Source organism: Hydra vulgaris, chromosome 01 (genome assembly GCF_038396675.1).
Source record: "Hydra vulgaris chromosome 01, alternate assembly HydraT2T_AEP".
Taxonomy (NCBI): Eukaryota; Metazoa; Cnidaria; class Hydrozoa; order Anthoathecata; family Hydridae; genus Hydra; species Hydra vulgaris.
Window position 1 is genome coordinate 34,573,096 of NC_088920.1, and position 13,500 is coordinate 34,586,595.

Below are 13,500 nucleotides of genomic sequence, written 5' to 3' on the forward strand. Positions count from 1 at the left end.
ACGATGGATAGCAGTGTCCTGTATAAAGTTTATATAGAAAAAATAAAATGAAAAGAATTTTTGAAACTATTTTTTAATTACGGTTTGATCAATAAAATGTGTGAAAAAAATTTTAAAAGTACAGTAAGAAATTCAAAGCAGCAACTTTTTGCTATGAACTACTATATGTTTGCGCGTCGTTCACTATACTTATGCGTTTATTTATTTATTATTATTATTTTTTATATTCTGCAATAAAATATATATGTCGCTAAGTTATAAAATATATCTGTCTTTATTCCAAATAATAAATTCAAAATGCACACAAAATGACTCATGCCACATATTCAATATTAAATTTTAAACTTTCTTAATTATGTCGCGTGTTAAAAGAGTTATGCACGTAGTGTTTGAAATAAGTATTTATTATCAGAAGAATAAATTTCAATAGACATCATAGGTATTTATTTCAATAAAACCAAGACATCATTGGTATTTATTTCATTGAAATCAAGTGGTAAATAATTAAAAAGAAGCAATTCCATCATTGTGTTACTTTTTTATAAAACACATTTTGGTATTAACTTTATCTAATTTAAGTTCTATTTTAATGACATTTATACTTAAAAGATATATTCAATGACGAAATATTTTTCTTTTCAAAAATGATCTTTGGTTTTATAATTACTTAGCTGGAAACATTTTACACTAAATGTTCACAAAATCTTTTAGTGCCTTTTTAAAATGAAGCTTAGTACTTTGATACTTTGTTGCTTTTTGCTAAGGTGATACTTTGTGGCTTTTATCGCTAAATAATTAAGAAATAATTGAAATTATGTTTTAGTCTTTAAAATATAAAGTAGAATTAGAAGAACTGTTTTTTCTTAAACTAATGACCCGGTTCTAATGACCCGGTATACACTAATTTGTTTAAGAACCCAACAGCAAAAATTTTCTTGTCCTTGTCAGTGGCGGATCCAGCATTTTTTGATCTTTGAGATAGCTAACTTCCAGACATGGAGCAAACTCCAAACATTTATATGTTTATACTTATGTCAAATAAGGATGCTTTGCAAAAAATTGCTATGATTGGAGGCTGGGAACAAAAAAGCCCCAAATTTTGTGCACCCCCTGCCCCAAACGTGAGAGCACCAAGTTGATGAAGTATTTTTTGTACTGTTCTCAACTAGACTTATATTCATCCATAAATTTTAAGTTTCATAGTATTATCTTTCAGCGTTTAAAAATAATGACCATATAAAATTTATAACCCCCTCAAATTAAGGGGGGTTTAAACTTTGTATGGTCATAATTTTCGAAAGCTAAAATATTTTACTATGAAATTTAAAATTTATTGATGAATATTAGTCTAGTTAAGAACAGTACAAAAAATACTTCATCAACTTGGTGCTCTCACGTTTGGGGCAGGGGGTGCACAAAATTTGGGGCTTTTGTGTTCCCAGCCTCAAATCATCGCAATTTTTTGCAAGGCATCCTTATTTGACATAAGTATAAACATATAAATGTTTGGAGTTTGCTCCGTGTCTGGAAGTTAGCTATCTCAAAGACCAAAAAAAGCTGGATCCGGCTCTGCTTGTTTTTTCAAATTGCTTTTTTTATTTAAGTCATCTATCCCTTTAACTCTTATCTCCATCTTATTTTGTTCCATCTTTCCTTTTTCTCTATCCCTAACTCTTATCTCCATCTTATTTTTGTTCCATCTATCCCTTCAACTCTTATCTCCATAATATTTTGTTCAACTGCTAAAACTATTTTATAAGGACTACATTTGCTTAAAAAATATTACAAACTATAATAAAAATACGTCCGAAGTAGTTTGCGTGAAAAAATTATTCCACCTTATAAGTGGCGTTTTGCAACTTTTAATAACTTACAAATAAAATTTTTTAAAATATCATTTAACAAAATTTTGCAAAAAGATAATTTTAATTTGTTAATAACAAGGGATTTGACTATTTTGTTTAACTTCAAGGACTTGCATAGCCTTGTGCTTTTTTGAGTGATAAATATGGGTGGTATATGTAAGTGCTTTAAGGTATGAAAACATATTCGTAATTATTCTGTTAAATCAATTTTATATTTCAATTCACTTCATTTTTAAAGTTAAACATAATGTTGATGTTTTTTTAGAAAACCATTAAAAAATTATGCGGAAAAGATATAATAGGATTGGTTTTGTATCAGGTTATCTGACAAACTAAAAATCAATCAGAAGTTTTAAATTTGTTCAGCGTTCATTCCATGAAATAGTGTTACACTTTATTGTATGAAATTTATAAAAAAGACTGTTTCATGAAGATACAGTCGACTCTCGATATCTCGAACACTAAGGGGACCGGAAAAAAAGTTCGAGATATCGAGAGTTCGAGATATCAAGAAAAGGGTTGAAAATAAATAAAATTGCCCGACTTTCATTAAAACAAGTTATTTTTCTGACAAAAATCATTAACAACAAAAACTACAACTTTTGGAAAAAATCTGTTATCTGATATTGCTTTAAATTATCCATCTTTTCCATCTTCATTAAATCCTCAAGTTTTAGTGCTAGGGATTGTATTTCATTTCCGTATTTTGAGCTGTATAGCGAAGCATTTTGAATTGTTTCAAAAGCAATTTCTAATTGAATATCAGATGGGCGTGGCGGGGCTTCGACGTCAATAGCTTCGTCAACGCTATCTTCAACTTCATTATCGTCGTTTTCAAAATTAGGGTCTAAAATCTGAGCAATGATTTCAGCATCAGTAGCAAGTGAACCGGTGGTTACTACAACGCAATCTAAACCAATGTAAGATTCCGCTGAGAGATCTTCTTGGACGGCACGAGGATCTAACTCTCGCAAACGGTTAAGTTCTTCTGTCAAAAATTTAAAAGAATGATCACCATCAGCTTCTTCAATACTCTTGTTTGTTTTGCTGATACCAGCTTTTTTAAAGCAGTTGATGACAGTCTCCTTCGACACAGCATTCCACGAAGAAACAAGATCTTTCATTGCTTGAAGTATAGAAATTTTTGGCATGGGTTCGTTATTATCGACAGCCTTGATACACAAACGCACAATTTTGTGACGATAATGAGCTTTAAGACTTCGTATTACGCCTTGATCCATGGGCTGAAGGACAAATGTGGTGTTAGGGGGGAAAAATGTTAGGTTGATGTTGCTTAGTCCTTCAATGTGTGGATGGGCAGAACAGTTATCCACCAGGAGTGCTACTTTCCTGTCTTGAGCACGAAAAAATGAGTCAAGTTTCATTACCCATTCTGTAAAAAGGTCTCCGGTCATCCAACTATTTAGCTGATTTTAATATGTGCAAGGAAGTTGTTTAATGTGCTTAAAACACCGTGGGTTTTTAGATTTTCCAATAACAAACATAGGTAATTTTTCTCCCGTTGCACTCCCTGCTGCTATGCCTGTTAGTCTGACTTTACTATTTTTTCCCCCAAAACATTTTTCTCGTGATAAATGGTATGTTTTGTTTGGTAGGCACTGGTAAAATAGTCCAAACTCATCGGCATTGAAAAAGTTTTCAAGCTTGTAATTCAAAAGCAATGTTGGAAGTGTAGTTTCATTCCACGAAGCAGTCATATTATTTGTCACGGCGGCACTTTCGCCTGAGATTATTTTAAAGCTGATGCCGTTCCTAAAAATAGGAACAGAATAATTGAATTTTAATTACACGTTTAAAAAACTAAATAAATTAAATATAAACAGATACATGTTATTTGTTTATATTAAAATTGAACAAGATTTGACGAAATTTAACTGATCTTTCTTTCCAATTATGAAACCAACAATCAGATGCTTTAAAATCCAACTCTCCTAATGCTTCTGCAAATTTTAGTGCCTTTTCTTTTAGTATGGTACCATCAATTGGTACTTGTTGACTTCTTTTTGCAACGAACCACGTGTATATGGCCTTGTCTACATTTTTGAAATTACCAATACGAAGTTTCTTCCGTTTAGATTTTGTGCCATTTTTTTCCAGTGAGGTTAATAACTTGGTTTTATTTTTAATCCAGGTTGATAATGTGTTCTTTGGGACTCCATACTTTTTGGCAACCTCTTTGTTAGACATCCCAGTCTCTAGGTCTTTTAATGCCTTGCATTTTTCTATTATAGATTTGTTCGTGAGTTTTCGTTTAACGAGCGGCATGTTGCTGCGTTTGACAAAAAGAATAAATTATATATTAAAGGAAAACTTTTCAGAAATTCGATTCTTAAAAAAAATCGAATTTAAAAATCGAATTAAAAATTATTTTTTTTTCGAAAATTGGAATTTAAAGAAATTAAATTTTATTAAAACATTTTTGAAAAAAAAAGTGTTGAAAAGTTCGAGATAACGAGAGAAAATTGCCCTGTGGACCGAAAATATTGTTCGAGATACCAAAAAGTTCGAGATAATAAGGTTCGAGATATCGAGAGGATTCTAGCCTAAACTAGTACGTTATGTCCATGGGACCGCTAAAAAAGTTCGAGATACTCAAAAGTTCGAGATATCAAGTATTCGAGATATCGAGAGTCGACTGTATATAAATGTAAAGATCCTTTGTCGGTTAACAAGTAAATAGACGAACTTAAAGATAAAATCTACAGACTGTCCGTATTGATAACTGTTTGAGTAACTTTTACTTGTTCTGACTAAATGTTATTTTTACAGTAAAATGAAATTACTCTGCCAAACAGTTGTGTAACCTGCTTTAGAGAACTTATGTTCAAAGATTTATTATTACTATTATTATTATTATTATTATAAAAATTATTATTATTATTATTGTTAATTATCAATATTATTTTATTACTTTGTTGTTTAATTTGTTTTAAAGAATTTCTAAACATAAGATGTCTAAACATATTTTTTATTATCATTATTTATAGGTGGGTTTTTTTTAGGTGCACGTCACGGGGTGGGAGGTTGTCATTACAATTTTTGTTGACTAAAAAAAAGAAGTCCTCGTTTTTTGAAATTTGCCGACTGACTGTCTAAATTTGCCGACTGACTTGTGTAAAAATGTAAAATTTGAGCCGGAGCCGGAAAAATCTAGCGGCTCACGGCTCTCTTGTATTTTTAATGGAATATAATGTTGTTTTTAATAGTAGACAAATATTATTCACTCATTGTTGAACAAACTTGTTGAATAAATCGTTTTAAATTATTAGAATATCGATTGCTAACATTGCTTATATTATTATTTTCTGTTTTTAGAATAGATTTTTATTAGCTTTATTTAGCCTCCCAGTTGGTTTAATTTTAAATCATAATGCATGTACATGTAATATTTTTAACATAGTCAAGAGAAATTTTTTTTGTTTTGTTTATAACTTTGAGAAATAATAATTATATTCATTATAAGCGGCAGTTGGGCGATATTAAAAATGGAATGGGGGAATTTTAAAAATGGAATGAGTCCACCCCAAACCCCCTCCGCAATTTTAGGAGCAGCCGTTGTGCAGAAGCGAGATCTCTTCAGAAGTTAAAAATAAAGTTAATCATTGTTTCTTTTAATATAAAACGTTTCAGATAACGAGAAACTTTGTCTTAATTTTAAGTGTCATTTTACGATTATTATTATTATTGTTATTATTATTACTGTTAAAAAAAATTCCGACGAGGAAGTTTATTAGTTGTTATTAGTAATTGATATACTCTTTCTTATGTACGCACGTTTCATAAGTAATTTAAAAAAACTGCAACCAGTTAAAAAAGTTGAAACTCGTAAAAAAAAAAACTGGCGCGAAACTTTTACAACTATTATTATTAAAATACATGTAAACATAAATTTATATATTGCAATTTAAGTGACAAATTAATAAATTAAAAGTTTTAATCAGAATAAGTTCCGCGATATTTTGCTTAAATAATCCTCATTTCTGGTGAGTTAAGGTAACTTAATTTAAAACTTCATAAAGCAACATTAATTAAAAACTTTTTATTTAGAAGGTTCAATTAGTTTAATTACAGATTTATCTTGTTGTTGGTCTGAATAAATCCTAATTAGGATTATATTTTTCAAGTTTAATTTTTCCATTTTAGCATTTTGTTTAAAAAGTTGTTGATGTACATTTAACATGACTGATGTGACTAAAAACACCGCGGTTGTAAACGAAGATATGTTCGAGGATGAATTGAAATGCTTTTTCCTTCAGTGAAAAGGAAAAAGCATATATTTGCCAGATTCTTGTTGAGAATAATCAAACTAAAAAAATTTGTGGTGCGCAAGTTAAAATGCTAATGGTTGGAAAACGAGTAAAAAAACCAACCTCAAATATGAAACGTCACATTAAGAAGAGCCACGGATTACTTCATCATAAAATTGTTCAGGAGCAAGAAAAGAAAAAAACCGCACAAAAAAGGAATATAAATGTATCCGAAGTTACTTTGTCAAGAAATGGAGATTCTCTATCTTTTGATGGACAAAAAAAAACAAAAGATACTTGACAATTTTTTTAACAAAGTTACTATAACAATATCGATAGAAGATTTCAAAAAAACTTTAAACATGTTAGTACTTCAAAATGGAGCTTCGTTTAATATTTTTAACGGAGATGGAATAGAAATTTTGACCCGAGATTTGGCAAAAAAATTTGGCATAAAGATCAGTCGTGAAAATATGCGTCAGGAAATTCAGACTTTAGCTGAAAAAAAGCGTTCTGATTTGAGAAGCGATTTGAATGGAAAACTAATTTTCCTAAAAGTTGATCGAGCATCAAGACATCGGCGAAGCTTTCTTGGAGTCAATACTAAATTTTTCTCTAGCGGCAAAATATTTATCAAAACATTAGCAGTCATTGATATACATGCCAGACACAAAGCTGAAGATACTCAAAATGTACTTGAAAACGTACTTGATAAGTTTGGCATCAGAAAAAAACAAATCCTTGGAATTAGTACTGACAATGGGTCTAACATGATTAAAATGGTGAATGATTTTGGTAAGACGATTGAGATAAACAAGATTATAGAAACACTACCTAGTGAAGATCATGATGAAGGCGGAGATGATGCTACAGAAGAACAGATTATTGAAGATGCAAGTAGTGAAACTGAGGGTTCTGGAATCTGTGAACAGCAGCATGATGGTTACTTTGACTAAATCTCAAAAAATATGAACACTATTTATTTTCAACGTTGTGGTGCACACACCCTTCATGCTGTCACCGATGCAATGAAAGAATCGGAAATCAAAGTAATACATGAGCGTACTCGTAAAGTTGCAAAAGCTTGTCGTGCTCCAATTGCTATGGAATTTTGAAAAAATACAAAACCTTTTAAAGTAGTTTTATAAATTGCTACTCAAATCTTTCGGTTTGAGGATCTCACGCCAGGACACTTTGTCTATGTTTGGGAACTGTTAAAAGAACAGTTAATGAAGGGTGATTTTAAGAAATCTGTTTTTGCTAAAGCCATAAAACAATCTATGGAAATTAGGGAAGCAATCCTAATGAGTAATCCTTTTTTCTGTGCAGCGGTATTTGCAGACTTACACTATCAATGTCTTCTAAACGAAGAACAATAGGTATTTTTTCTCATCATTTATTTTGTGAGAACGTTATATAAACTTTGATTAAAAGATTTTACTTTTGATTACTTCGATTAGAAGTTGAAAATATATTTATTATTTTAGAGTTTTTTAAAGCAAATTTATTTTTTTATCTTTTTAAAAATTTTAGGTGGTTGCTGAGGACACTCTCTGGTTGGTTCAAAAAAAGATTAATAAGCAAAAGTTTGGTTTTCATAGATAGGAGGAAGATTGTGAAACTTTTTCTACCGAGAGTTCGGATGAGATAATGAAAGACTTGTCTCCAAAAAAGAAAATTTTTAAGAGAATGGAGCAGGCAACAAAAAAAAAGAGTCAGCAATCTGATCAAGAATCTATTCAGAACATTGGGATTGAGGAGCGAGAATTTAAAGGCGCACTTTGAAGTCTACCTAAACTAGCGCACGACCTTTTGAAACAAAAAGAAACCTTGACGTGCAAAAAACCTCTGGAGGGAATAGAGTTTTTCCTTTCGATTATACAATCATCGTGCAAAAAAGTCACAGCGCTTCCAATGACGCAAGTTAGTGTTGAGCGGGTGTTTTCAGCACTCAAATTTCTGACGCCAGACCAAAGAAGCTATATGACATCGGATCTTATTGATGATTTGGTATTTCTTAGGACAAATAATGAATACATTTGACTTGTTTGAAATTTAATTTTGGGTTTGAAATACAATGATAGTAAAGCAAAAAATTAATGTTGATAGAATATTTTATTTTTTTTTGCCCTTAAATCATTTTTTACAATATAAATATGTGGTAGTAATGGATTCACATTTTAAAAATGAGGGCTGGATAAAAACTAATAGGTGTAGCTTTTATCCAACTTGGGAAACAAGCCTAAATACTTTTAATTTTCATTCAAAATTTAAATTTAACTTATTAGGTCCGGGAGCCGGAGCCGAGCCGGGAGCCGGATATTTCTTTGGAGCCGGAGCCGAGCCGTGAAAAAACTTGCGGCTCCACAAGCCTGAAAAATACATTAAAAAAATATACAGGTAAGAGCTTAAATAAAATATGGATGGTGAAATATCACCCTAATCTTTTAAAAGAGGGTTTACGGATCATTGCAAAACTTAAATGTAACTATAACTTTTATGAATAAATTGTTCAATTTAGCTCATAAGTTTTGAAATAATAAATAGTCACAAATAAATAAAAAAAGATATAATATTTAAATTAAGTTAAAAACATTATGAGAATCATTCTTCAATATTTAAAATGTAGCTTTATTTTTTTCAACTTGAAACTCAAATAAATTTTATGTTTTGCTGTATTTAAATTTCTAAAAAAAAGGTTTTATAGCTCAGGTTCTTGATATGATATACAGTATTTTACATATTGCAGCTTGGTGAAACGACTACGGAAGCGAAGGCCAGAGTTGCAGCACATTTTTGCTACCAAGGTAATTAAAAGAATATTTCTAAAAAAATTTATCGCACAAAAAAGAAAAATCTTTCTAAGTGCGCCACAAAAAAAAAAAAAAATAATAACAAAAAATTTAAATTTAACTCATTAGGTCCGGGAGCCGGAGCCGGAGCCGAGCCGGGAGCCGGATATTTCTTTGGAGCCGCAGCCGAGCCGTGAAAAAAACTTGCGGTTCCACAAGCCTGAAAAATACATTAAAAAAATATACAGGTACGAGCTTAAATAAAATATGGATGGTGAAATACCACCCTAATCTTTTAAAGGAGGGTTTACGAGGGTTTAAATGAATATTTTAGAGGAGGGTTTAAATGAATATTTTAGAAATTATGCGTGAAACACTAAAAAATAAACGAGCTAAACAACACCAATATAACAAAACTTCAAGATCTAAAATTCATTGAAAAAAAATCTTTTCTCAAATGAATTTTAATAATATGAAGAACAATCTGTGAAGATTTCAGCACTTTTGCATGATTATTTGAAAAGTTATTATTTCGCAAACTTTGAAAACTAGTGAAAAAGTATTTTTTGAGATTTTGCGATATAAAAATTAAAATTACTCAAAAAGCATAAAAAATATGTAATTTCTGGAATAAATATAATAAATTAAAAACCTCCAGGTTCATATGATATTTTTTCAGTTTTTTTAACTTTATTTGAGTATTCTTTTTCAATACTTTTTAACTGTTTATGATTCTTTATTCCTTGGGGAATTGATTTTTTTATTAACAATCGTAAGTGAGTAGAACTTTTTTGCTTTGCTATGGTTAACGTTGCATAACCAAAAAGACTAAACTCTAATAATACATACAAAATCATTAAAACTTAATATAGCAAAATTTACTCCAATTTCCATTGTTGATCGGTTCACAAAATTTATTTTGGGACAGGGTAACCGGATTATTTGTGGCCGTGGCGCAGTGGTTAGAGCGCTTGCATTAGAAGCAGGAGATCCAGGTTTGAAACGAGCTCTAGACATATTTTCGCGTCACGGTAAGGAAGGAGGCGTGAACTTCCTGGTTAAATGCACTTCCGCAGTGCTCCGTGACAAGACCGTTAGGTCTTCTTGGGGCACCTAAATAATAAAAATTAAAAAAAATATTAAAAAAAAAAGATTATTGAATTGAGCATGTCAATTGCATTCTGCGTTCGACCATGAAGACATTTTCAAAGCAATTCATCTGCTAATAAATCCTGAAAAATTGGTTTTAATAAATTAAAATTTTCTTATAATGATATATGTTCTTTGTATGTGGTTGTACCATAAAACTTATCGTAATGATATTTGCACCAATATTTTCATCTCGCGGGCGCATTCATAAAATTTAGTGCAATGAAAAAGTACTGCCTAAACTGCTTCCTTCATTGCATATAAACTACCATCATTGTTTCTAATTGCTAAACCATAATAATTTTGGAGAGAGTTTATTACTGATTCTGTAAGTGTACCTTTACCCTGCAGACAGGTCTGTTTCTTTTTATTTATTTTAACCAGACTCATGAGGCGAGTGCCAAGACGTTTTTGCACATGACCGATGTATTCTAACTTTACAGGAATGATACTATACTTCTTATATGGGTCACTTTGCATGACATCATTGAATGATGTCATGAAGTGTCTCTATCTCCAAAATACTCGTTATATATAAAATTATACTTTGCTATGGACCACTTAAATATTAAGATAGCACCAGCTAATTCCATTGTACCACAAGAGTCTTTTTGGTTGATATTGCATATATGGTTAACATGCTATTCATCATACTCAGGGCTATTAGTTTTATTTTCCCAATATTGACAAGAACTACAATGTTTTGAAAGAACTTCATATTCTATGCACTTTTTACCAATTAATGCTGTCGTGACTCTATTAAGAAACGAATAACCACGTTTTTTTTACGTGCCATCAATTGTAATACAATGGAAGTAGGGACCGTCCAGATTATTTGTTATGCATTCTTGGGCTGCCTTGTTCATACTTTTAGTTGCAGCATTCATATAAGCAGTATATACTAGAACATTTTTGTTTAAATTATCAAAAGCATTTTTAGAAATATTATATGTGTTCATACTCGTTGCAAAAGTTTCAATAGCCTAAAAGCCTAATCCAATCTCGCGGAATGCAACACCTGAACTTCATATGGCTCTCTTCACCTGAACACCATTCACTTCATATGGCTCTCTGCCTACATTATTTACAGTAGAAATTTTTGAACTAAAAAACTGGTTAGTTTTTTCACAGTTCTTACAATATAACTCAATGCAATGTGAAAACCCCATTCTAAGATCTAATATGTCAGTTATTTTCAGTGATAAGTTGCATAATTTACATACAACAATTTCAAACATTTTCTTCAAAATAGTCATATCAATCAAAATGAAGTAGCTTTCAGTATCTTCAAGATTTTTTTTTTGAAAGAAAATTGTTGGTGGAGAGTACTCTGCTTTTGTGGTTGTTGATGTTGTATTGAATGAAAGTATGTTTACTGATCATTTTTACAACGATTATGAAGGTGAACATTAGTTCTTTTCTTTTTTAAAACAAAATTGTGCTTGTTACCTTTAGGTATAATGCTTTTAAAATAGTACAAACAGTAAATAGTATATTTAGCAAAATTCCAAAATACTAGAAATACAGCTTTAAACAACCTTTGCATCAACTTGAATATATTCGAATTCGAACAATCATTCAACTTATGACCAAAAAAATAAACAAGGTAGGCTATAATACTCGATTTTGCAGTTATACATTGGAAATATTTTTGTTTATATATTGATTGCTATGGTGTTGTTATGAACATTACAAACTACTTGGTTTATATAAACACAAATTACTATTACTCAAAGTTAAAATTTTGCATTAAAAGATTTTGTATTCTGTGAACAAAAGATGCATGAAACCAATTTTAAATTTTATTTTTTTTTCAAAATTAACTTTTATTTCTTCGGGTACCACCTTAATGTAATATAAAATATTTAATTGGATTTTTAATTGTATTGTTAAATGGGATTTTATGTTTGAAATATTAAATTATATTTATGATGCATTCTTAAACGGTGTTTATTTATTTTTAAAATATTATATTATATTATTATTGCATTGACATAATCAGTTTATTTATTACTTTTTCATTTTCTTCTTTATTTATTTATTTTTTTAATTTTTTAAAAAAAACAACAACTGTTAAACCAGTCGCCCGCCTTTTAGCAATTTTAATCAATTGATAACACATTTCTAAATTTAGGCATACTATAATTTTAGTACTTTAAAAATTATATAACTAGATCAAATCAGATATGGCGTCACAAATTTTGAATTTCATCTCTACCCTACCCTAATCATGCCCTCATGGCACACAATTTCACAAAATCTATGACCCCACTAACTTTTACTAAAGTTCTTAAAAATTTGGTTAAATTTAAAACCTGGCTGCACTAAAACGAAACCAATAACTGTACATTTTGTATTTTGTAAGAACATCCCATTTTTAAAAGGACATCTCATAAAAGCATAAAATATTTTATTACATTATTTCAAACCACTTTTTCGATTTATTGTTTTTTTATGATTTTATCTTTTTGATACTATTTTAAATTTTAAATTGTTTCTTAAAAATGTGATGTGCTGGGCAAACTAGAAAACTTAAGTTTAAAAAACGTATAACATCTGATCTTTCTTTAAACTGAGAATATTGTTTTTAAATTTATGTTACTTAAAATTTTATTCTATATCTTTTGATGAATGTATGAAGGAGAATTTATTTTTAGAAGCTTGATAAAAAATCTACATTTTCAATATTTTTTATTTTAGAAACACAAACTTTGCAAGCTAATTTGTCTTTGTGTTTAGTCCACCATTTAAATTTATTATATTCACAATTTTATTCTCTTTCTTTTGACGAATCTATGAAGGAATGTATGAAATTTATATTTGGAAATGTGATAAAAAAAATTAATTTTGCGTTATTATTTATCTTAGCAACGCCATAACAACCCCAAACACACCTGTTTTTTATCATATTTTGAAAAAAGTTTGCAAGCTTACTTGTCTTTATGTTTAGTAGGTTATCCCCCAAAAAAAAAAAAAAAAACCTCTTAAGTTTTTCTCATGGTCTATGGTCCAAATAGGCTAAAAAAAAACTAAAAAAACATTTTTGTTTTAATTTAAAAGTGATATTTGTAAAACTTCATTTTTTTAAAAAAAATGCGTTTTTTAGGAAAAAAATATGTTATTTAGAAATTCTCTTCAAAATATATATTTTCAGTTGAAAAAACTAAACATTTTTGATTTGCTTCTTTTTCAAGTCCTTCTTTAGTTTCTTTCTGTTGTCTTTGGCAGCGAGCATGAGATTTTGTTTCATGTCATCCGACCTGTAGCCTCCGACAAAGTCCTGTATCAGTCTGATATTCCTTTCCGCGCAGCCATTGACACATACAATTGACTTTAAAAATCTTTTAAATAAATCAAACATGTCATTGCTATCTCCCTTGATCCACTTCTCTTACAGGAACCTCAGCTAGCTTGAACAGAATCCAG

The 13,500-nt window shown here is 30.0% G+C and overlaps 1 protein-coding gene across 1 annotated transcript; it reads right to left on the bottom strand.

The window, feature by feature from the left end:
* Positions 1 to 2,409: 2,409 nt before the first annotated feature.
* Positions 2,410 to 4,242, bottom strand: LOC136074363 (tigger transposable element-derived protein 4-like). Its single transcript, XM_065786669.1, has 3 exons — positions 3,742 to 4,242; positions 3,339 to 3,638; positions 2,410 to 3,284 (listed from the first exon to the last, which is right to left on the bottom strand). Exons 1-3 carry the CDS (start codon positions 4,149 to 4,151, stop codon positions 2,459 to 2,461), a joined length of 1,536 nt encoding a protein of 511 aa, XP_065642741.1. The 5' UTR covers positions 4,152 to 4,242; the 3' UTR covers positions 2,410 to 2,458.
* Positions 4,243 to 13,500: the final 9,258 nt, after the last annotated feature.